The 26,425-nt window shown below is 41.8% G+C and overlaps 1 protein-coding gene across 2 annotated transcripts; it reads left to right on the top strand.

Annotated features, from left to right (window-relative positions):
- The first annotated feature begins 1,324 nt into the window (after positions 1 to 1,324).
- Positions 1,325 to 23,461, top strand: si:ch211-207e14.4 (interleukin-17 receptor D). 2 transcript variants are annotated; one of them, XM_049016535.1, is made up of 12 exons: positions 1,325 to 2,141; positions 9,506 to 9,590; positions 9,942 to 10,103; positions 11,517 to 11,635; positions 12,177 to 12,300; positions 12,691 to 12,729; positions 14,419 to 14,564; positions 17,409 to 17,483; positions 18,898 to 18,964; positions 19,222 to 19,353; positions 20,068 to 20,237; positions 20,868 to 23,461. In XM_049016535.1, the coding sequence occupies exons 1-12, from the start codon at positions 2,025 to 2,027 to the stop codon at positions 21,393 to 21,395; spliced, it is 1,764 nt and encodes a 587-aa protein (XP_048872492.1). In that variant the 5' UTR covers positions 1,325 to 2,024; the 3' UTR covers positions 21,396 to 23,461. The 2 variants fall into 2 exon arrangements, with proteins under 2 accessions (XP_048872492.1, XP_048872491.1); XM_049016534.1 differs by having other exon boundaries at positions 1,895 to 2,141; positions 19,222 to 19,386; positions 20,868 to 23,395.
- Positions 23,462 to 26,425: the final 2,964 nt, after the last annotated feature.

The raw sequence follows: 26,425 nt of genomic DNA, 5'->3' as shown, positions 1-26,425 counted from the left end.
TCCAGCTATTTACAACATTAACAATGTCTACACAGCATTTCTGATTAATCTGATGTATTTTAATAGACAAAAACTTGCTTTTGTTCACAATCAAGGAAATGTCTAAGTGACCCCAGACTTGAACGGCAGGGTATGGCTGCAGACTTATACCTTTGTAAAACTTTGCTTAATTGCATTACAGGACAAATATGCCCATCAGCCAGGTCAGATATATGAAGCATGCTTCAGAAAAAAACCTGGCTGTTCACATTTAACCGCTATTTATAAACCTGCTCTGTTCCGTTCAGTGCGATGCTGAGCGTTACTGTGTTTTCATAGGGGTGCAGCCAACAGGTAGGTCTTTGCCTCAGCGTGTCCCCTAGCCCTGTCCCTCCTGGCTTTGCCAAGCCACTGGGCACACGACGGGCACGTTGGTGCCTGTAAAATAGGAACCTGTTACGTTTAACTGTACTCGCTGTCCCGAAGCAACACCTCTGCTGTCGGCTTCTGTCTGCTGTACCTGAGGTATATGAAGGGTATACAGTACCAAACATTATCATATACTTAAAGACAAATATCTTCCTCTGAGAAAGACATAGATCTGGGTAGCGGGAAGCCACATGTTTAAGGCTGTAGTTCTGTAACCAGAGGGATTTTGTCAGTGGCTTGCTGCTGCATGTTACATTCTTAATTTTTACTTGAGTAATTTGTGTTAAGCGAAAAGCAGGGGGGTAAAAAAGCTGTAAGCTATTTAATCAGTCTGGTAAAAACTAAGATAAATCATATCCCGGTCTGAAAGGTCCTTTGCCTAAGTTTAGTGAAACTCTGCTCTATCTGGAGTTTTGTAAATGCTTCTTACGCTGCGTCTCCCACCTTGTCTTGGTTTGCATGCGGTAACGTTGGAGGAGGAACAGTCATCGAAGAAGGAATGTATCCTGGAGGTTGCGATTAATGGAGCAACAACATTTTTAGTCCAAAAATGGCCTCCAGTGACAGATTAATTCATTTGATATTTACTTTTGTGATCTGAAACATAGGTAGTCCGTATGTTCTAAGTGTTAAGCTGCAATCCATCTTCAGTACCATCTGTTTGTCGCTGTGGCCATTTCTTTGGGCCTTAAACTAAAGTCCAGTCGAGTCAGAGCCAGAAAACCAGAAGTTTCTCTGACTCCAGTATTGAAATGTTAGCATTTATGTTTGATTTCAGTCATTGTGGATCCCTGAGATTCTCTGCTAGACAAATTCTAATCTCCACTCGAAGCATAATAAAACAATCAATTTACCGTGTTTGTCCATTAAATGATTTCCAGGTATTGTGTTCGTTAATGTGGAAAAATAAATGTAAAAAATAACACATAATTGAAAGGTTATGTGTTAATCTCTGGGTGGTCTTGAGGCTCAGTGGACAGCACTGTTGCTACACACCTCCAGGAACGGAGATTTAAATGAAATCAAATCAAATTCACCTTCCCCATGCTTCCACCAGGCATTCCGGTTTCCTCCCGAAATCCATAGCTTAGTGGGTGTCAATAAATTAGCCAGATTGAGTACATGCCCTGTGATGGACTGGCATTTCATCTATAGTGCTCCCCAGCCTTGTGCGGCATGCTGTTTGGCCAGGGTGTATGAAACCATCTGAATGGGGCAAATGAAATGCAGCTGCTCTCCAACGAGCCGAATGCGTCCGAGACGTGTCACGATTCTCAATTCGTGCAAATGGTTTATCTTTCTTTTTTGGTAATGGTAAACTTACGCGGGGGGGTGGGGCTGATGCATGCTATGTGTTTGTATGGAGGCTGTGAGGGTGTGAGAGTGCACTGTTTGCCCAAGGGCGCCCCGCCCCCCACCTCCCTCCCTCCTCCTTTCCGGTATCATACTTGAATAGGCACCTGTCTTTTCAGAGTGTTGTTATCAGGCTCCATTTGCAGTGCGTTTGGAGCTCGGCTGCGGCTGCTGGGGGGCGTGAAGTCAGCGGTGGCGAGCTTGAGGTCAGCGGTGGGGGGCGTGAGGTCAGCGGTGGGGAGCTGTCCTCATACAGGCACAGCATGTGGATAGCCCTGCTGGCCCTCTGTCAGGCCTTCTCGCTCCACAGGACCGCCGGGCTTCATGGTGACCGCAGGGTCTTCTCGCCTCAGACCTGCTCCTTGGATTGCATCCTGAAGGTAAAGCCTGCTTAGCTGTCCCTCATTCCGCTCGCCTGCAGCCTCGCGCACACATGAGCACAGGTGTGTGCGCACACACACCCCGCTCTTTCTGAAGCACTCATTCTGCTACTTGGTCTTTTTCCTATAGCCGTCATTCACCCATCACTCAGTCTGTAATGCCAATTTCTTAGAAATAGTAGGTTTAAGGCTCCTTTTTAGTACCAGTTCCTAATGGCTTAAAATGGTAACAGCTCAGTGGTGCCTAGTGTAAAATGCTAGGGTTTCTTTGTTAGTGGTACGAGTTCATACGTTGATGCTTATGAGTGAGAGAGCTGTACCTTTGCGATGATCTTGTCTCTGGGGTCATGGAAGCCTTAGATACAAGCTGCTGCCTTATCTTTGCTTGACTGTTGCCAGCTCACACAATCCCCACCCATGCAAATAATTACATGCTCATTACGAAACAAAGAATCTGTCATACTTGGTGAGCGCATAACTGATATCATCCGTGCAATAACGTGAGGGAAAAGAGAGAAGCGTGTGAGCTTTGGGCTTGAAAGAACCAGCAAGTGCTCTTTGTATTTTGCATTTACAGATTCTAAGGAGGTGAGCATGCTGTTTGTAGTGGATTTCTCTAAGTGTACATGATACCTGTCCTTTTGTTAATTCCTCCTGATTCTTATTATCAGCAAAACAGCAACTAGATCATAGAAAAAGAATTGATTGCAGGGTAGAGTTACTCAGCTGCTTGCTATCATAGGGAGCTTGTTTTGCAAAAACACAGACATGAAGGATCCCAGCCAGGATCTTTTAAAGTGAAATCTAGCTTTTAAGCAGCCAAATAACCATAGGTGAGGGTGTGGATTGGGGTATTTCTTGAATGTATGTTTCTAGGATTTCAAAGCTATTTGCTTTGCTGCTCTTTCCAGCTCTTCTTCTAAGTTCTTGTACACAAATTCTTAACACACACATGACATATGAAATGTAGGACTGATTATCCAACCTTTTATCTTAGTCAGGGTTAGAGCAATTTTTGAATTGGCAAATAACCTAACTGCATGACCCCAGGAGGAAAGCTGCACAACGCAGGGAGAAAATGAAAGGTCCGTACACACAGATTGGAGGTTTAATTTGACAAATCACAGGCACAAAACATCCTGAATTGATCTGTCCCATCCAGACTGCCAGGTTTTCACCCCAGGGGTCCCTGTTTGGGCAGAACAGTGCAGGAAAACGGTACCTTCTAGAACCAGGAACAACTGCCTGGACCCTACAAAGTGTGAAAGCAGATAACTCAAGTGCAAATGCTTCATGATGCTAGAGACAGGACCAAGAGAATGGGACTTGGAGACAAAAGCAAATAGACTGATTACAGAAGCAAAACCAAAAACACGGAAACAAGGCTCTAAAAGAGACGGGTGGAGCTCAGTGTCGTGCAGTTCAAGACCAACAAAGCAGCCTCAAGCAAAGCTTTCTGCTCTGTTTGACGCGTGACACAATGCAGTGACTGGGGGCGGGGCTGAACTGGCGGTGGGTATCTTCTCGGTGCCCCCCATCTCCCACTCAGTTAAATTTGTACATGGGGTCATGGGGGCAATTTCAGGGCCAATGTTTAATCCCAGTTCAGCTCTGACTTTGGGTAACGATAAGAGAGGATCCAGGCTTACTGCAATCCTGAATTAGAAACGATGGATGAACATAACAAAATTATGAAACAGACTGTAAATTCCAGTTACAGAAATCTGTCTTATAATGAACAGTACTTTTGGACAGGAAAGGTCCATTAGACAACAGACCTTAATCTCCAATTATTATTATTATTATTATTATTATTATTTTAAAAAGGTCAGAAAAACAGAACTTTAACATAAAAAACTGATACCTTTGCCAGGAAAGATCAGAGCAACTGCTGAGATAGCGTTGGTGGCTGCTTGTGTTTATGCACGTCTCTGGCATACAGCTCCGTCGCCGACAGGTTTATCTAGTCCTTGTGCAAGCCTGCCCTGTGTATGTCTTTGATTTTAAGGGGTTATATTTCAGAATGTAAACACACGACATCTTAGTGATGTCAAAATTTGCTCTTAGCTTTTGCCACCTGGCAATTGAAATAGCCGTTTACCATGGATGCGTCCTGCTGCTCTGTGGCATTTAATGTGTACTTATGTAAGAATTGCCCGTAGTTTAGTCAAACATGCAGCACAAATGTAAGTTGGGTGAAGCTGTTGTTGCAGAGATTCAGGGAAACCATCTGGAGAAACCGAAGTGTTTTGTCAATTTGTTTTGCCATGATGGTGTTTTTAAAAAAACAGCGAATTACATAACTAATGTGAAAGCACCCAAAAGGAGCTCTTCCTACAACCTTTGTGTCGCTCACTACACAGTTGATGTGTTAAAAAGGTGACTTTTCGATAGAGGACATTCATACGGACCCTCAAGATAAGATATTCAAGCTATCTCCTCATTAACTGGCATATACACATTAAAATGTGAAAACAAATGAACAACAAAAGCTTTTCACTTGGCAGAAGCAGTCATGTCCAAGATGGGTCACATGCGCTAACACTGGAAAATATCCCAGTAAAATCGTTTTTTACATTTTATTTACTTAGCAGATGCTTTTGTCCAAAGAGACATATCAGCGAGGAACAGACCGCATCTCTGGAGTTCTCATTGTACAGCCACAAACAGTCTCTCAACACACAGCAATCAGTCTCCTTATTGACTTTAATTACAATCATCTGGTGATAATCATCTCCTTTCTGACAGCTTGGTTTTCGTGGTGGTCTTCACTGCGTTTTAAATACTGAAAGTGATCATCCGTGTCCTGAAGTTCTGTCATACTCAACCTCAGAAAGTGCCCTTTTTAATTTAATGGTTAACAATGGACGAAGGGTGCCATTGTCACTGTCCAAAATTGCTTAAATGTAATCTTAGTTATTTGGCGAATTCTATGTCAGGTATGTTTTGGATATGTTTCTATGTGACTTTGAGATTTGAACAAAGGAACTGCTTATATTTGTTTCGAGAAATGGGGCATTAATAGAATTAAGACTCGCAAGTAGATGTGACCCAAGAGAAAACACTGGTTCAGTGAGAAAGGAAAAGAAAGAATATGGGCAGGATGTGGGGGAAATGAAAGAGCAGGGTGCGGGTGGACAAGTGGATAAGCTTATATTGGCATTATACGGTAATGACATTATAAAACAACGAACAGGTGGATTGAATCGGCATAACACACCCTGTCACCTGACTCCTCGTCCAAAAGATAGAGACACCCTCAGGTCCCAACTGGTTCTCTTGCACTCAGATCCATGGTTAACCAAAGAAGAAGCTTGATTTTTCTATCTCACTTTAATTTACTGTCTACCACAGAGGCCGTGTAATTACTGCTACCCGCCTCAGGGATCCTAATATGAATGTGGTGACAAGATCCGGTGGTTGTTTCCTCACCAAATACAGCAGAGATTCACTACTTTATTTCTCAAAATCAAAGAAATCCTACGTTCAAACTCTATGTATATTGATTGCATATTACTCTCTTAACATTTACTAAAAATACACTCGATATTCATGGCTAACAAAGAAATTTACAGCATGTTCACCATCTGAGTACCTTAATTAGCAAGAAAATGTCATATCTGTGATTCATCAAAGTCACCTGGCCTAGCAGTTACAACAGCAGAGAAAATTCGAGGCATTGAAGGGAAATTAAACTCTGTCCTGTTTCATGGGGTGAATTGCATTTAAAGTTAATGGACAGCCTGGAATTTGACTCAAATACATACTCTTTCTATGTTTTAAAGAAAACTTGTTTTATTTAACTTATATTTTCATTTTTATTCATTCACTCAACTTTCCAGTACTTCACAGAAATATAATTCTCTAAATTATGACATAAATGGAAAAGTGGATAAACCTGTGGTGTGTGTGTGTGTGTGTATGTATGTATGTATGTATATATATATATATATATATATATATATATATATATATATATATATATATATATATATATATATCCATCCATATCCATCCATCCATCCATCCATCCAAGTCCCCTAGTGGATACTTGCCGCACTACATCTTTAATTTCAGATTTGACAATAAATTATCATGAAGATACCCATAAACATGAGCTTAAAGTATGTGCACTGACACAATTTTTTATTTCCTGGTAATTCTGTAAATGATTCCATTTAAAATAACCACTTCTTCCCTGCATCCTTTAGATTCTGTTTGTTTTTGTGCATCAGTGGGGGTGGAGTGGGAGATGGGAGAAGACGCTTTTTTCTACAAAGCGTGAGACAATAGGTCTTATACTACACACATTTTGTAGTCCATGATCGCACTCCAGCTTTGTCAAACCTATTGCTGTGTTTTTGTATAAGGAGATGCAGTGCAGGGGGGATGGGCGAGAACGATAATGTTCGCCATTGAGACAGTTTTAGACACAATCCACCTAAAATATACTTGGCTCTCTTTTCCACCGGCGCAAAGCACGACGCAAAATGGTTTACGTAGTTTCGCACCAGCACATTGCTCATTTTCACGCCATTTGTGCACGTTGTCAAATGGACAAATGATTTTGTGCCCGCTTTCCGCTCGTAGGAGTAGTGCTTTTTAAACAAGGCGTGGCCGGGCGCATCGTCGGCAGGTTGTTATTTTAAGGCATCAGTAACATCATGCTGTTTCATCCATCCATCCATCCATCCATCCATTTTCCGAAACCACTGAATCCCAACTGGGGTTGGCGGGGGGGGGGGCTATCCCTGGAACAATAGGCTCAGGCGGGAACCAACCCTGGGCAGTGGCCAACACCCCGCAGGGCGCACACACTCACACAACTGCAGGGCCAATTTAGACTCACCAATCAACCTATCCTGCACGCTTTTTGACCACGGGAGGAAACCAGAGCCCCTGGTGAAAATCATACTGTTTCATGAAACACTAAATCAGAATGTATTGTAATGAACATGCGACAGAGCACACCACAAAAAACGGTCTTTAATGGACGCTGTAGGGGCGGAGCCCACATCAAACTCAAAGAACGAAGTACAACAAACACTGACGGTTAATGCCCACCGACCCGATTCCTCCCCAGTATATACAGGGTCATGCGGAACCCGCCACTTCTCCTTATTCTACTCCGCAGGTACCCCTGAAACCCCAGATACTGACTGAAAAGGCGGGCAGGACTGCCCTATAATAAACCTTTAGTCCTCCAGCCACTACAATATATATTAAGTAGAGAACAGACGGTATCATTAAAAAATCTTTCGAGTTCATTACCAGAATTAAGCACAAACCCCGTGATGGGCAGAGTGATCTCATCACTGGGTCATTGAGCAAGATCCTTAACCCCAACTGGTCCAGGGACTGGCTGACCCTACTGTCTCCTCTATGCCAGTTTCATGAGGTGACTTCCGGAGATGCTTTTCCAGCTGCAGGTCCTGCATGTATTTGCTGAGCACTTTGCCTTCACTCTCTGATGAAATTCCTCCAAAACCATTTCCACTGAGTTTAGGTCAGGCGGCCAGGTCATGTGATACGACATCTTTTGTAGGCAGCATCATAGCGTGTGTGTGTGTGTGTGTATGTATGTATGTATGTATATATATATACACACACACACATGGTCTATGCTGGTTTGGTTCTGGTGTACCTGCTTGACCAACATAGCAGTGTTGGTCTACCTACACATGAAGCTAATCCACCAGCACCAAAACACAACATATGCTTGTATAATCAACATGCATTATGCTGACCATGCTGCATGCTAACCAGCTATGCTGGTTTTCAGCAGGGATATGTTATTTTATAGTTTTGATATCTCTATAATTACCCTAAAATGTAGAGAATAGTACAAATGAACCTTACTGTGGGTCGGTGTTTCTAGACTCTAACTGGCATTGTAAATGTTATATTAAGATAATGTGCATATTTTATATTTATATGTTACATATCTGACATCCCCTGAATTTACCGTAAATATCACAAAAACAAAACAAAAAACTTAATTTTACAGTTTTCACGTTTGGTTTTAAAACAGAAAAAAAAACATGAAGACTATTTTTGTCCTGTTTTTCCTGTTCTAGTTTTAAAACTGGCAAACCAAAAAAACGGAAATTTCAAAGAACGAACAGTACATGGATTCCGTTTTCAGACGAGGCTCTCGTTCAGCTCATTCTGCGGTAATAACAATCCGCAATAGATCTTGCGCCTCTGCCTTTTAAAGGCGAGGTGACTTGCCGTTCCGATTGGTTCATTGCACGTCAATAATTAAGAGAGTTAGGACAACCTATTTGCACTTTGCGATGCCGCTAAGTCTGTTTTTTCCGCCGTCTAAATAGCGAAATGCATTTGGACACGCCCGTAAATGATATTGCGCTTTGCGCTTTACACTTTACACTTTGACATGGATCGTCAAAACAAAGCCCATTACGATGGCCGAGGACAAGAGGAGCCAAAGTAAACTCACAAAAACATGGGAGATAACCGCACCTGAACTGAAGTGAGTAAGGATGAAAGTGATGGTTTTTCACATCCTTCTTCAGAAAGAACACAGGCGGCTTCGATCTACTCAGGAGAAAATGACTCGATTGTCAGTATCGTAACCATACATTATCTAGTTACTTTAAACAGTTTTAAATATTAAATATTTGATGTCGCTTTAACTTAACTGTACCTTCCTGATGCTTTCATTATCCATTCATAGAACACTACGTGCACCTATATAATGCATTTATAATACATTCATAGAAAGTTCGTAAGTAGTATGACCGTAACATGTCTTAAAGCGGGGCGGCATGGTGGTGCAGTGGTTAGCACTGTCGCCTCACACCTCTGGGACCCGGGTTCGAGTCTCCACCTGGGTCACATGTGTGCGGAGTTTGCATGTTCTCCCCGTGTCGTCGTGGGGTTTCCTCCGGGTACTCCGGTTTCCCCCCACAGTCCAAAAACATGCTGAGGCTAATTGAAGTTGCTGAATTGCCCGTAGGTGTGCATGTGTGAGTGAATGGTGTGTGAGTGTGCCCTGCGATGGGCTGGCCCCCCATCCTGGGTTGTTCCCTGCCTCGTGCCCATTGATTCCGGGATAGGCTCCGGACCCCCCGCGACCCAATAGGATAAGCGGTTTGGAAAATGGATGGATGGATGGATGTCTTAAAGCATTGCACTTATAGTACTTTAAAAGAATAAGACGTGACAGCTGTAATATACATTAATAACGAACATTATAATCGCATAATAATACAATGTTTGTTATTAATGTATATTAAACCTGTTAAGGTCCGCTAGGATGGTATACTTGCATGCTGCTTGTGAATTAATTGTTGTAAAATGTTAAAATATTAAAACATTGTGCACTGACTTCTGTGCCGTAGGGGGACCCAGCATGTGAATACTGCAGGATCACCAGAGGAGATGTTAAAATGACCTTAGGAATCACCACGGCTCAGATGTTTGGCAGTAAGTACTGACCGCAAGCTCAGCCGTTCCTAGGCAGAGAGCATGCTGGGAAAGAACATTATAAGCCGACTTGATTTCTATCAGCATGTACAATAAATACATATAATAATTGGATTTTACCAGCAATAACACCAGCCACGGAATAATGAAGCACAAACCACAGCAAGCTAAAACCAAAAGTAATTCTGAGGGAATGGTATCCCTTTGTCTCATTTACCATTTCTGATATTATATTTATGCCTGTATTAGTAAAACAATGATTAAATCAGAGCTCCAGACTGTTGTATGTGAATTACTGTAATACGTGTGAGTAAATGGTGAGTGCTGTGCTCCTCTCCCCATGTGGTGCAGGCTGTGTGCCCCTCCCCTGTCTCTCCTACCTCGCCACACCACAGGGTTCAGACCCATGCCAGCATTACGTCCACGCGCCCACCAATGTCACTGTGGAATTTGTGAGCAATCAGAATCCCACATATGACACTGTCATCATCTCCTGGAGACCCAGTATATACGGTAACTGTGATGGCTTCCCGCTCCTCACCCACTCCTGGCTCTGATTCAAACTCTCTATCTAGGTTTTCCGCAATCTACATTCCCTTTTTTCAGAGCCTACAAAAATGGGAAAAATTCGGCTTTGGATTATTGTGACGGCCTGGAAGTCAGAGGCCTGTTTTGTCATTATCTTGAGCTGGCCAAGTGTAATGAGTGGTGTGCACTGGGGTTGTTCCTGTTTATCTATTTAACTATCATGGTATCTTGCCAGGGGTGCGTTAATGCACGGGTTTACCTGGGCTAATGGCCAGGGGCCTCTGCCAAAAGATAGCCTCAACTACTCTTGTTTATTAAAATTTAACCCCCTCCCACGGCCCCTAACGGTCTTTAACTTGACCATCATAGAAGCTAATGGGGCAGGGGGGGTGGCATCCAATCATTCAAAGAGATGATGTTAATGTTCCTATGATTCTAATGTAGCAGTATTGCTTTTCCGGTGATCGTGAAATAAATGAGGTAGCAGACACTAATAATGAAGATGAACGTTTATGATGTTGGGCATGCTTTGTAAATGACATTTGACAAGAATCAAGTAATTCATTATTGAAGTGGTGGGTTGTAGAGGTTGTGGATCCTGTTGTAGTGGCCTTGAGCAAACAGGCCACCTATGCTGGTAAATAACACCCATGACAGCAATCATGATCAGTTAAGAAGTATGAGATTTCGCTGTAGAAGTTCAGTTTTTATCTGGTAATGTAATGCCCACCGCTAACTGTCATGACATGTTCTAATATGGTTTACTTACCTCTTTATTAGAGCATTATGACAATAAAGGGATCAAATGAATTGTTACCAACCTTCCCTGGTAATTATAACTTTCCAGAGTCTTATGTTTCAGTCCAGGTTGCTTCATGCTAACTTGAATTATAACTGATGGATTAACTTTCTGCACATCCTGTTCACTTAAGACCACAGGCGACAAATTAATTACTGACAAGTCATGAAAATAAAATATACTGTGAATGTTTCACCAGCTTGTGTTATGTATTTTTAGTTTGCCTTTTTTCTCTCTTTTGTGCATTTTCACAAAAACCGTGTAAGACTATTTACAGATGCTGGCAACAGCATGTACATTTCCATTACCTGTACTACCTAAACTATTCTTTCATGAGTCCAAGTAACTCGACTGTGAGACTGTGATGATTTTACTCTATTTACACTCAAAAGCAATTCCACTAGCATTCTGTTTTGTATGTTTCAGTTGCTTAGCACATATTTTTTATCAAAGGACATTTTATAATTCTCCAAATATACAGTTTAATAGCAAATAACGTTAAGTACTAGTTCAAGGGTACAACAGCACAGGATCCTGGGATTCAAACCAACATCCTACAAGTCCTTAGTCACCATTATGTTTGTGTGGTTGTGTTTCAGGTATTGCCTTTCTTCGGGGTTTCCAGGTGTCTCTGCAAGCTCTGGGGGGTGCTCACGTGGAGTGCCAGCTATTTCTGTTCCAGCGAAACCTCTCCTTGTCTGCCAGCCACACTGAGAGGGTCAGTCAGAAGCTGTAGGGTTCACCTGCTTTAGTCTCCACATTTGAACCAGCGATCTTGGTTCCTTAAACTCTGTAGCAGCTTCCAATAAGCGTTGTACTTGCCTTATACTTCAACTCGATTCTGACCATTGACTGTTTGTTTGATTTTGGCTTGAATTCTGGTAACAATAGCAGCGTTGACTGTAATATCATTCATGTAGACCAGGGGTACTCAATCCCAACCAAAACGCAATTAGATCCGGATCACGTACTTGATAGAACCCCTCCCAGTTAGCAACATTGACTGAGGGGGAATCTCCCATGGACCTTGGGTTTGTGTCACTGATGGAATTTGGATCTCTGTGAAAAATAATTGAGTACCCTAATCTAGGCCTATTGAATATTAGGTATGTTATTCAACATATCAAAACAAAAAGATAATTTTTTGCGCTCATGTCACATGTGTAGGCGAATCTTTTTTGCAATGTCTAAATGAAAACTCTCAAACAGTTGTTACATAACTCTGCCACTAACTACCTCATACTGTTTTACTTGCTCAGGTGTACCAGTCTGATCCCATCTCCCAGTTACCCCTGGCTTCCCAGTTTGTAGCTACTGTCATGGCTCTTCCTGTTCCAGAGCTTTGGGACAAATTCTACCAGAGCGTCCACTTCTCTACACGCAGTAAGCTTTGGTTCTTATTGGACCTCCGATTTCTTAAATTGTCCAGCATTTCTTAGCACCAGCCTTACAAATCCCGCAGGCTAGCAAGGACTCCCAGCTATCTTCCACCTTCTGTTATCCAAGATTACTGTGTATTGCTGGTGAGCTGGTGTAGACTATATAATAACTTTAAATGTTATCTTACAGTTACACACATACAGCGTTACTATGATGCTGACACGATGTCATCAGTGACAGTACAACCTTTCACCAGTGTTGACCGCTACATTTTCACCCAGACTTTCTGCATATTTGCCTATCATCGACCTCACATCGATCAACAGCACATTAGTCCTGTCCTACATAAAAGATTAAATAGACAGCTTATATCTGTTATATTGTCTTCCTCAGCATGCCCAGAGAAGAACGGTTTGGAGCAGTGCCAGAGGGGTGAGTGTGAGAAAGGGAAGAGCCATTGTCAAACTGTCACTAAAATCCCCTATTTGTATCAGATCCATATGCCTGCATAATAAGGGATAGAATCTTGAGAAACTGGAGTCAAGCCCATAATCACTGTTATTTTATTAAATATACGACTTGAGCACCTTAAAGAAGATCTGATAAGCTGATGAATTTACAGTTACCAGTATTTATTTATGTCTACAAAGACTTAAAGCTTTGTCTTTAATCCTAAATACCCCATAACCTGCTTAGGACTTTAACTTATTTTGAGTGTGTTACGATATTATGTTGGCCTGTCTTGCAAAACCTGCCAAATTCCAGGTAAAACGTCTCCTAATTTTAATTATATTCTGCTCTTCAGCTCCTGACAATCAGGTTTGTGTTGTACATGGGTTTCAGGCAGTTTTTTTCATAATCTTTCTCTTTAGGGAGGAGCAAAACCAAGGTAGACTGGATATGTCCTACTAAAGCTATTTGGCCTTAAGTCTAGACCAGGGGTCTCCACCTCCGGTCCTGGAGATCTACTATCCAGTAAGTTTTCTATCCTACCTGGCTTCTGATGAGCCTCACCTGCTCTCAGGCAAATACCAGGAAGAGGTGAGGCTCATCTGAAGCCAGGTAGGATAGAAAACTTACTGGATAGTAGATCTCCAGGACCGGAGTTGGAGACCCCTGGTCTAGACCATACTTCCTTTGTCCATGTGCCATTATGGTCCACGCACGGTGCACATGACTTAAATTTTGTTATCCACAATGTCCACATGGAGGGTGCACTTGCTGCCCTGATCTAGAGTATAAAGGACTGTTTACCCGTCGACGTGCATGTAAATTGACAGTACATTACTAGGTGTTTCCAGTAGTTGGGATCTGCTTGTCTGGAATATCACTGCTGCTCAAATGTGCTGATCACGATCGTCTGAATGCACAGACAAATGTAATAGATACACAAGAGTCTGTGTGCTCAAGCGTGTGCAGACCATAACAGCAGAGGGACAAGTGAAATATGAACCAGTCTTTATTCTACCAAGCAGCCCGTCCTGTGTTCCAACAGGCTCCACCTGTTACAAACTTGCAGCAAGTTGTGATTGGTGGGACAAAAAGGAGAAGGTAGTGCTGCCCATCGGGAGGCAAGAGCAGAAAGTAAATTCAGATTATATAGCTGAATACAAGAAAAAATGATTAAATTATGACTAAAATTAAGATTGCACCAGAATTTCTCAATGAGACCAATGAAGCCATTCAGCTGTTAGAACATAGTGTACAGATGAATGGTAGATGATACATATAATACCATACAGATAAGGTGCAAAGACAGAACACATAGTGCAAACCAAAGGTGTAGGTTTGGGGAGGGATGGTAGGGTCATGTCCCTACCAGTATTGTGAAAGTACCGTGTCTGTTTAGGAGGGCAGTGGCCTCATGGCAGAATCCCTACCAACATTGAAAGAAAACAGCATTGGTGCAGCCAAAGTAACAAACAGATTTAAAAAGCACAAAATACACAAAACATTCTGAAAACCAGAATATTGCGAGATTCAAAATAAATAAACATTTAAAGATATAAATATATAGATAAAGATAAATAATGCATTCTATGCAAATAAATTATATGTAATAAGAACATAAAGCACTAGACTTTGTTAAAAGATTTTTTCCCCCTCTCGCTCTCTTCCTAGACTGGTACCCAGAGAATGTTGAATTGCGTCAAGAGGGACTTGACATTGTTGTAACCTTTAACCTCGCTCCTCCACATCTGGGAATCAGCCATTATTTTTCATGGTGCTATGGTGGGGGCATGCGCAACTACACGGAGATCAAAACCGTGAGTAAAAGTCTACCAAGGGGTACTGGGATATACTAAGGAGAAACAAAAATCAGGATTCATTTCAGAACCAAAAGGTTGCATTTGCAGAGAGTGTTTGGATGGTCTCGAGGACTGAATAGACAAATCTCAGTCACAGCATGTTTATAAAAACTGATCATTTAGCCTCATTTTCATACTCCATCCACAAAGGATTGCAACATTGTCCTTAGTTTATTGCATTGAGTAGGGAATCAATGATCTCCACTGTTTTTCAGCAATAGTAGAGAAGGGCAGGTCTCCATGCTCCAAACTAGGGTGTTTACAATAAATAAAAGACTTCATGGAAAAGGTATTTCAATAATCTAAGACACTGGGCAGGTCTTACACAAAAATCCTTTGTTCATATCCTCAATGTATTGATTTCAAGAATATTTACCACATAGAAACCATTAAGATTATTTACCACATGAACAGAACAATTGTGTTATGCCTAGTGTTTGGATACCCTGCAGACCTGTTCTCTTGCATTTGCATCTGCCAGTCTCTCTGTTTATTAATAAGTCACATAAGAATTCTAACAGTACCAGTACGTTCAGACTGAGTGAATATTGACAGTTTATTTGTTTGCTAAATTACATTGTGCAGAAAAAATCTAACATTTAATAATGGGTAGTAAAGAAATCGTTTTGAGTAAATTATGGTCTGTTGTAGGTGAAATTTAAGTTTTAGGTCATATTAACATGTGCTGACTGCATTTGAAGTTTTGAAACTTTTAACTGTTTCAGAAAATGTGCTTAAAAATTGAGAAAACCTGCAAGGGTTACCTACAGACAGTATTAAACCAGTTTATCGTGACTTAGGGACTGCAGGATAGCTACAGGCTGTCAGCATGTTTCAGCAGGTCAGCTCAGGGACAGACATAGCTTAGTCTGCATGATTCGTTGAACTCCGAGGCTGCAAGGTATTTGTTTGAGCAGTTCAGCTCAGGAACGGGCATAGATCAGTGTGTCTGATTAAATCAAGCTCATGAATGGTCAGCTTGTTTTATCAATCCAACGCAAGGACAGGTGTAGCTCAGTATGTCTGTTTTACTCAACTCAGAGGCTGCAAGGCACGATATATAATGTTTATATTATGTAGTACATTAGGATACATTACATAAGCATAAAAATTATATATATTGTGTCCACATTTTACTAATTAGTTCCTGCGATATGTGGTCATGTTTTATTAATTATTCCCCTCATTTTAGTTCAATTGTGACCATGTTTTATTATTTTGCGGGCGCATTGGTGGCTCTCAGGCTAGGGATCTGTGCAGCAATCTGAAGGTTGCTGGTTTGAATCCCGTGAATGCCAGAAGTGATCGTACTTTGTTGCAAGGCCCTTAATCCACAACTGCTTTGACCTGAGTGTCATGTTAATCTACATCCAATTTACAGGGAAATTTGGGGGTTGGTCACAGGATTGGCACTCCAGCCCCCGGGAGAAACTCACACTGTTCCATTTGGACTAATGTGGTGCTGAGGTATCACCCACCGCATGGCTGCACTCAGGTTCTTAGGTGGCTTGTCGTGTGGTGGGTGCAGCAACGTGCTGTAATCAGCATGGGCTATATAACCAATTTGCAAAGTTTATCACTATAAGCCTGACCCAGTAGTTCTTGGTCCAGCTAAAATGACCTACTCCGGAATAGGAACTAAAAGAAGTTCAGGAACTATCTCCAAGGAACAACAGGTCCAGTTTCTGCGGTGGTACCTGAAAAAGGTTCTAGTTCCTGAACAAATGTTCCTGTGGTGGGAAAGTACTTCAAGTGCTCTGACTACAGATGAAAAACACCTTTAATAATCTCTGGCTCAAGGGAGGGTAGCTAGCTGTCCCGTAGATACTGAGTACGAAAATGAGTTCAATGAGACATATGGCATTAGATATTTTGGGACCTTAGAGTGACTGGGTTCTTTGATCTCTGGAGTGTGGATGCTTTGGTGGGAATTTTGGGACACTGAACATTTTAGTGGGACGTGGTCTACTTGCTTTAGTGTGACTTCCAGCTTTGAAAAGCAACATAAGAGAGGAGAACAAATACACTGTAATGTGACCCAACACAAATACACTGTATGGACAAAAGTATTGGGATACCTGTCGATTACACCTATGGGAACTTGTATGACACCCCAATCTAAATTCATAGGCATGAATTTGGAGTTGCCCCCCCTTGCAGCTGCCACTCTTCTGGGAAGACTTCCCACAGGATTTTGGTGTGTCTGTAGGAATTTTTGCCCATTCATCCAGAAGAAGCATTTCTGAGGTCATAGCAATCAACCACATGGACTCTGTCCATCAGACTGCAAGACAGACAAGCAATGCATCACTCCACAGAACATATTTCCACCACTCCAGAGTCCAGTGGCGGTGAACTTTACACTACTCCGCTTGGCATTGCACTTGGTGATGTGACACTTGCATGCAGCTGCTTAGCCATGGAAGGCCATCCTGTGAAACTCCCAGTGCACAGGTTCTGAGCCGGGGTTAATTCCAGAGGAAGCTGAGAACAGTTATTGAGTCTACAGAACATTGGCGACTTATATAGTACGTGCAGTGTCCCTCTGTACTTGGCAACCCGGCTCTGTCACTTCATAACTGAGTTTCTGTTGTTCCTAAGCACTTCCACTTTGCAAAAATACTGCTTACAGGTGACCATGGAAAATCTAGCAAGAAAGAAACTTCACAAACTAATTGCAAAGGTGGCACCTGCAGTCACATAAAACTCCAATTTATGTCATTATATATTATTATAACTAATCAAAATTTCTTATGAACCACTTCTATACTATATACTAAGAATATGATCGTCTCCCCACAGAATCCCTCGAGCAACAAAACACACCACAGTTACCATCTGCTTGGCCTCCAGGCTGGAACCAACTACTCGTGTGAAGTGAGTTTGTTTCTTATATACAGTTCACACATGAATGCTGTAATATTGACATGTCAGACATATGGGTGTCAGATTTAGCCTAATTACGATTATTAGCCCTGTGAGCCTGACTGAGATAAGCGGTGATAATGAATATATGTTTGTTTCACAGAGATGAAATTTTGTGCCCAGTGTACTCTAAATAGTATTAGAAGGTTAATAAAAAATAAAGTTAGTGTTACAAGATATGTAAAATGCAGAGATTTGATAGGACACCACACATCACCCTTTTTTGATTCGGAGTTAATCTTGGTGCGAATTGGAAGGTTCGATGTTTTCATGACATTTATACGTATATGGTTATTGTGGGAATATAATAGTAAATGCATGGTAATCATTATTTACAGTGCCCTCTATTGTTTTTCTTTTGTTTTTCTCAGAAAAATATCTCACAGATAAAAACAGCATAACCTTCTGGTACATTTTGTATAGGTGCATGAAAGTCATTAAAATTCTCTTTTTCAAAGAGGATACTGTCAAAAGCTCAGGTTGCACTGACAAACATACTAGACTGCATCTAGCAAGTTATGATAAAATTGCCCAGAACTTGACAAAGGGATGGGCAGGATCTCTCCTGAAACAGCTCATATGTCAAACCAGAATGTCAGAGTGCTACTGCTTTCCGTGCATGACAGGGACATTAGTGAGATGCCAGGAACCTTATGGAAATGAGAGCATGAGACACGTGGCAGTAGTCATTTTGGGACCTGGGTGCCTTGATCTCTGGAAGGTGGATACTTTGGTGGGAATTTTCTGAGACTGAACTTTTAAGTGGGACTTGGCTTAGGTGGTTTAGAGTGACGCTGTAGAACCAAGTTTTAATACAAAGCCATGGAGTTGCTTTGTCAAAATCCAGTACGTCAGGTTACTTCAGTTTGACTGAGCACTTTAATGCAACTTCAATAAGACTATGAACTTTAGTGGAGTTCTTGTGGGACTGATGTTTTAAGAACTTCAGTCTCTTGAACAACCTAACTATATCCTTTGACGGCCACAGGACTATCATCACATTACGGAATATTCAAGCAAGTTAAAATTGTTTTGGTGAGATAAATGCTATATGAGGTATTACAGTATTTCTCAACCCACATCGACACTAGATTTATTTGAGTATTTTAAGCATTTCTCATGACATTCACACAAAATTCAACCACTAGAAAAAGTTGAGCTGTAAGTGCTTCAACATCACCACTAGATGGTGCCATTTATCCAGAATAACTACCTTCTGGCTTCTCTACTTGAACCTGTACTTTGCGTATTTAACAAGAACGTTTTCTTCTTCCTCTACATGTGATATTGACCTTAAATTTAAACGGAGTGCCTAAGAATGCCTATGCAGGCTAAAACTCTCTCATTGTGTATTCCGGGATTCAAGATTGCTGCAGATGTGGTGGATGCCATCAGGAAAACATTCTCCTTTCGAGTCTCACCAGTAAAACGAGGTGAGCAGCACCCTGTAAACAGCCTGATCATATGGCGCCACTGAAATTGGTTCATCATCATTTGAACTCAAACTGGGAAAGGAAAACAAGGCAGACAAAAGTAAATAGAAGTAAATACATATGTTATAGGTACACAATACATGTGCTGTTTGAAATTGAGCACCAGGGTTCATGTCCATGAATGAAAGATTTTATTGATATGACGTGTGATTTGCATATACAGTGGAAATGTGGTGATTTAAATCTCTGCTGTCTAGATGATGGACCATTTATGGCTGAGACCATCATCCCCGCTGTGCTCCTGTTCGCTGCCATCGTGGTGGTTTTTGTGACGGCAGCTGTGACTGTGGCTAGCAAGAGGAAGATGAAGAGGAGGCAGAGGGAGATGGGTAACTCAAAGTGCTGTCAAGTCAGACAGAGAGGTTCGGCCTCTGCAAGTTACTTAGCCAGTAGGCCATGGATCTGCACCTTGACTGCTTTTGGGAAACAATTAGTCTAAAACCTCCAAAGAAAATACATTAATTGGATTAATTACATCCCCAAACAAGTTCGCTCAAAATGTTTGTATATTTAATCTGTAAGGAATAAAACAGTAAAAAAACACGAATTGCAAATATTGGGAAAATTATTCCCTGACCCATATAGATAAAAATGTGTTTCACTGATTAATGTATATAATTACTCATGTGTATAATTACTTAAAGTCAACGATGTCTTGCCCAAGATGGGTGTCCTGCCCACACCTGCGTGAGATATGGTGCATAAAATGCAGGCAACACTGCGTTTGTTTCATGCACTTGATTAGTTTGACAGAGGACCAGTGAAACGTGCAGAAAGACAAACCTCTCAAATAAACAAACAAACAAACCAGCTTCTTGTTAATTTATGTACATCATTAATAATCAGCATTTTGCTGACAGAAACACATGTGAAATCAGATCCAGGCCCGTTTATGGCTCTAATCATATGTACATAACAACTATGTGGCAGTGCTGTATGTATACTGTATTAGAATGTGTACTTCACAGTTTCTGTGCACAAAAACAACATATTTGCCTAGTATCCTATTATTATCTGATGAGATGCTGTGATTTCTGTTTCAGAGAAAATTAAGCCATTTGGCAGCAAGCTTGCAAGCGAAGAGCACAGCCTGGTGTTGATTGGCAAGCCCCCTCCTAAGCTCCTGATTTGCTACTCCAGCACTGATGGTCCCGCCCATGTCAGGGTAGTCATGGAATTAGCTGCCTTTCTTCAGCAGCATATGGCTGTACAGGTAAAAACAACCACAAAAAAATTAATGTAATATAACAGCAAAAAGTACTAGGTCTTTGCCAGGTATAAATGGTTAATGATGCATCGAATAACAGTGTTCTGTAGTGTGATGCTGCATTAGAAATGGTTTACTTGTTCACTCATTCACTCACTATTACTAATGTAGAAAACCCTATGTAATTCATTAAAACCGGAATTAAATGGTTTTGAACACAACATTCCAAGATGCGATATATTGCTATATATTTGCGAATATGAAAATACAGTCTGCGATGGGCTGGCCCCCCATCCTGGGTTGTTCCCTGCCTCGTGCCCATTATTTCCGGGATAGGCTCCGGACCCCCCGTGACCTAGTAGGATAAGCGGTTTGGAAAATGGATGGATGGGTAGATGAAAATACAGTGACAACATAAATTTTAATGCACTACGGAGTGATTTCGAGCTGCTGGTCAAAGCACATAACAAAATGGGGGATTCACCATGTAGTGCATTGTTTAGGCGATTGGGAGCAATTTTGAATACATCCTGTGGCATGTGTTTTTTTTTTTTTTTTTTTTTTTGCCCAGCTAAGTCGCTCAGCATGGCTGGTCAGGGATTGTATGTTCAACAACATTTTACATGGTTGTCACAGGTGAGCTTGGACCTGTGGGAGGTTCTGAGCCTGATGGAAGAGGGCTGCATGAGCTGGTATAGCCAACGCATCCAAGAGAGCGATTTTGTGCTGGTGATCTGCTCCCGGGGGCTGCAGCAACAGATAATTGATCGGGGTCAGATGGCACTAGAGGCAGATCCAGGAGAGGGCGCTGCTGCTGCGCTGGCAGCCATCTGCCTGGTCGGCGAGGAGCTAGGCCGTGCCACAGCCCAAGGCTGGGACTTGTCTAAGTTCTTGACGGCCACCTTCACATACTCATGGGAGACAGATGTTCCAGGGCTGCTGGGCCTGGCTGCCCATTACACCCTGATGAAAGATCTGCCCCTTCTCTTCTCACACCTCCATCGGGTGCCACTGCATAGCCCAGGGCGGAGCCTGCAAGTGGAGAACATGACAGAAGAGACGTACAGTACTCTGCCTGCTGGAGGCGCACTCCACTGGGCTATCCAAGAGGCCAGGGTGGCTTATGAGGATCAAAGGAGAGCCATCCGAGAGACCAAAAGGTGATATATGGTGTTAAGTGGCAGTTATTCAGTCATCATCTTACTCTACAAATGTGCAAGCAGGTCACATGCATGTTGGATAAACCTGTTGGTGAAGCAGTTAAATAATGAGAGAACTGCACAGAATGACATGGTTTAAGGGCTAAACCCGCAAAACTGGGAGCACTGGTCTTTTCACCAATATGAGTAGCAAAACGTGACTGACTACTGAGCAACTTTTACTCATCATAACTGTCAGCTTGGCAAGCATTACTTCATCTTGGAACTTGCAAGCCAATGTTTTTGCCGTTCAAACAAAAGTGAATAGCATCCATTATGTAATTATTTTTGCATTTAGCCTCATCGTATAGATGATTTTTCAGTTTAATTTAATGTAATTGGAACATTAAAGTTAATTCAATTAATAGGTAGTCCATCCCAAATTAAGAAAATAATCATTTTAAACTGAAATTTCAAACTAACATGGACGGTAAGGACCAAGATCAAGAAGCACAGAGACAACTGACAGAATTCTGAATATATTCCACTTGAGTGGTCTGGCCACTTAGGCTACAGAGCTAGGCATTTGTGAATGCTTCTGAAGAACAGTTGACCAAAAGGGTGCCCAAGATGAATGCTGTACCCAGAGTAACACAAGACAATGAGACGCTCCGGGCTATGTGAAAGGTTGACATCTGGGTTGCCAACATTGTTCATCTTGCTGGAGTCAGATTTTCAATTTGAGGCAAGTCCGCACGCACATGCACACGCATTAACATGTATGTAACAGTTTAATCAATCTAATGTAAGGGTCTGTAGGGTTTACAAATCACCCTAGCGCTTTTGATGTAGCTAATTTTACGTGTGTAATAGAATATGCGGTAAAATTTCTTGCGTGTCCATGAAAGCGCGACTCTTGCCAGATGCGTTGGCAACCCTGTGACACTGACAATGTAATATAACGTAGAAATGCTTTCCGAGACTCCACAGTGCTTCATTTTGATAGCTGCTGTTACTGATCATTAAATGTTTATTTTGTCATTTTGGTCAAAACTACAATTTTAGACTCTATGCAGGTCCAATTAATAAGGTGTTTTGTTTTACCTAATAGTTTAACATTCAGGTTAGAAGCAGTTAGTAAATGATAAAAGCAATCACTTAAAATCCTGCTAAAATTAAACACGAAAGAGTTTCACAGAAATCACTACGCTCCCGCCTTGCTAAGGTGTGTGAGACCGGATCGCCGCCAAGAAAATTCTTGTTTGCGCTCCACCTAAATAATACACGCTAGTTACTTGGCGCCTAAAATTGCTCGTTTGGTTAAACGAGTTAGCAGTTACGGAACCAGCTTACAAGCCTGTTTTATATTTCTAATACGTTGTACTGTGTAATTTCAATGAAGTATGTACATTTAATTTCAGGTGCTATATTGACAACCATTAAAATGCCAGTTTAACGTTTGAACGGCTTATTTGTATATTATCAGGTTCACTTAAACCATCGCCTTCGAGATTCACTTGAGAGTCTAAATTCTTATTTAGCCTTTGTCAGTCTTGTCGCATTCGGTTTCATATGATCAAAAACTCATACTGCCACTAGAGGGCAGGAATACATTTCAATTTATTTATTTAGCAGCGCTTTACAAGTGAGGCAGATAGCAAGCACACGTTCAGTTGTCGACCCACTTTAACCACTAGGTGGTGAATGGCTGTTGCCGAAAACGGAAAAATAACAAATTAATCTGAAAGACAGTACAGAATGTTCGTTTAACAAAAGCCCGGTTTTCCAATATGCAAAAACATGCTCCTTAGATTCTTTTCAAATGCTCTCATAATATTAAGGTTTATGTGTTTATCCCAAGTGTATCTTTCAAATTTTGAGGAACTTGACTGATCCTGTGCAGCCTGGAAGTGTTTCTGGACAGCCTCACAGTATTTACTTTATAAATATTATTGTCATTTTTATGTTTTTTTTTTTAATTATCATTAATATGTTTTCTTAAAGCCAATAACAATGGATGAATCTTCTTTTGTCCTTCCATCAAGACAGACTCCTTTGTAGATTCCATCTATCACCACATATTTTTAAATATTAGATGGATTTTTATGTCATATTTGAATAAACATATAAATTATATTTAAATGGTGTGATTTTTACAGTGATATGTATTTTCATTTATATCAATAGGCCTTTTCGATTTCTTAAGGGAAACTGTTTCCTGCAAGAGAACAAACTTTTCCCACAATCTGCATAACTGATATTTTCCCTTGGTTGTGTGAAGCATAACTGTCTGGATGACTTCACATTCCTGCCAAGTGTCATGGTGCAGATGGGTTTGCCCACAAGATACGACTTGCCAGCAGGTAACTGAAAGATGTGCTCACAGACACACTTTCCTCAGTAGGCTGGAGAAACAGGATCTGTGGGATCTTCCAAAGGAATCCACTCAGACAGTAGGAATGTGCAAACCCTTCGGACAACGTGCCATGTCAGAGCTTGCTCCCAGCGTTCTCGCCCTCTGTTTACCCAGACCTTTCTGCAGAAACAAACTAGCCAGACCAACTTTTGCAGTTCTTCAATGTTCATTCCAAAGGAAATAAAAAAACAGTCAACTGTTTTGAATACCAGTTAAGTGTGACGAGATGGGTAATAAGAGGAACATAAAAGTATCCCATTTTAATAGACTATTCATTTGGGAAGCTTTATGCCAAAGGAAACCTGAAAAGGTGTTTGGGCAGTTAGACAGGAGGGCCCAAAAGCCCTCGGCCATTTCTGTCCCTGCATTTCCAATTTAGCATGACTAACTCTCCTGTTTACCGGCTGTATGTTTGGTGTGGTGTGTCACAGTCAGGCTGACAAAGATGTCTGTAAGACATCCTTTGTGGGTGGAACGTAGAGACCCAGCCCCTCTCATAATGATGGTTGCTGGGTGGAACGCGAGTCACTTCCGCTTTAAATCGAGGTTCTGTAATCAGGATTGGCTTGTATATGCAGAGCTCTGTAACCCATATCCAAGTTCACTTATTTGCGATGCCCCCCGCCCCCGTCCCACAATCGAGTGTTTCGCTCAAGCTTGGGTATGTAGTCCACACTGTTACCACTCCTTTGCTCCACCATGAACAGCACAGCTCACAGCTGCCAGAAGGGGCTGTCAGTGCTGTTAACCGTAAGTAAACTGAGCTAGGTGAGGGCCAGCTCTGATGTGGTCTACCTTCGTCCTTTTGTCATCACTCTCTTAGGAAACATTAAACCACCTCGCCCTGAGTTTAATACCTACCCTTCTAACACATGTTGTTAAGAAGCATTATCTAGGAAAAGCCAGCCCTGTCCTGCCGCTCATGCACAGAATGATCTCACACTGCAAAGCCAGTCCCATTTATATCTAAGTAGAATAGCCTTCTCTGCTGAAGTAGTGCTGCTCCGAGACAAAACATGCGTTCCAGAATCAAACTGATCAGCCTCTCACAGTAGTGTACCCACTACCAATCCAAGGAACTAAAGATCCATAAATCATTCCGTGAAATCATGATGAATCAGAATTAAACTCATCACACCCACTTCATAATCATCAGCCTTTTGTACGAATTATTATGAGCAGTGTGTAATCATCAGTGATCGGAATCATTTCTAGAGCTATCAAGTCTTCTGGATCCTCAAAACCTTGGACTTCAAATCTCCACTTCCACGTATGTGTGTATGAGTCTGTTTAATGCATCTTGCATTAAACTGATGTAATAAATATACGCCATTTATACTAATTCAGTTTTCAGTTCACTTTGTATAGTGCATTTTGACATTACATTGTCTTAAAGCAGTCTTAATATCACTGCCCAAGGGCCCCAGTGAGCGAGCTAGAGACAACAGTGGCAAGGAAATACTCCCTAGAAGGAAGATACCTTGAGAGGAACCAGACTCAAAGGGGGAGGCGACAGAGGAAGTCAAATAGGCAGGATGGAAAAGTCCCAGTTTGCACTGTCCCAGTTTTAAGATTTGAGCCTCAAAGCGGGGAGGCAGGCAGGTGCTGGTGCTGCTTCAGAAGGCAGGATGAACAGTGGTACAGCAGCAGGACATATAGGAGAGACGTTGCAGGCAGCAGGGTAGGCAGAATATCTTGATAATTTGGGGTCTCCATGCAGCACAGCCCAGGAGGAGTAGGGGAAATAAAATGTACAATTAGCCAAAGTAGGGGAGACTAGAGACAGTGCAAACAGTCAATTGTACCAATCCCCACCCAACTCACACTATAGGTCTAACCGGGAGTGAGGAGTTAGCTAGAGCTGGAACTAGCTATATTATTAACACAGACTGAATCGTAAAGAAATCGACAGATCAATATTTCTGGCACACAGAGTGCTGGGTTAGGGCACATTTATTGACTGCATGACAAGAAATCCTGAACCGGTCCATCCATCCTTAGTGAGACAGTTTGTTAAACTACATTCCCTGAGACGACAGACAGGGCACCGCAGGAAAGGAGTAAATAGCACGATTTGCAGCTGCCGAGCAGATGGGCATCTCCAGGGTGAGGTGAATGTGAAAGAGACACAAAGTAAAGGATGGAGCTCAAATACAAAAAGTGGGCAGCTGCAAAAAACCTACGACAAAATGCTGGTTGCACTGAGCCACCAAGAGACCAAGATGGCGGTTAACCAAAACAAAAACAACCAAAACAAAACAACAACAAAAAAGCCCGAGATGAGACCTCACACTCCAGTAGCGGCCACTGCAAAATATACCAAGGGATGCCCCCTATCCTGGGCTCCCCCTGTTGTGAGCGCCCTCGTGTGCCCCGATCCACAGTCCTTACCAAAACATAAACCCCAAAATCACACTCCAAAATAAAATGCAATAAAATGCTTATTAAAAATGCAAAGACGACGGGCCCAACCCAGAGGAATGCTCCCTGGTCATCATGAATAAGACACAGAGCTGATACTTTTCATTCAGTGCATGGTTGAGCTGCACCTAAAAAAGTAATCCTGATGTTGCAATTGAAATGCATTTGCAAATTGCAACGTGTATGTGCAGAAACTGCAGTGAATCAGTGGACAGGAA

This window comes from Brienomyrus brachyistius, chromosome 6 (genome assembly GCF_023856365.1).
Source record: "Brienomyrus brachyistius isolate T26 chromosome 6, BBRACH_0.4, whole genome shotgun sequence".
Classification (NCBI taxonomy): domain Eukaryota; kingdom Metazoa; phylum Chordata; class Actinopteri; order Osteoglossiformes; family Mormyridae; genus Brienomyrus; species Brienomyrus brachyistius.
The sequence above is the reverse complement of the archived record's forward strand: the minus strand, read 5'-3'. Positions and strand labels throughout refer to the sequence as shown.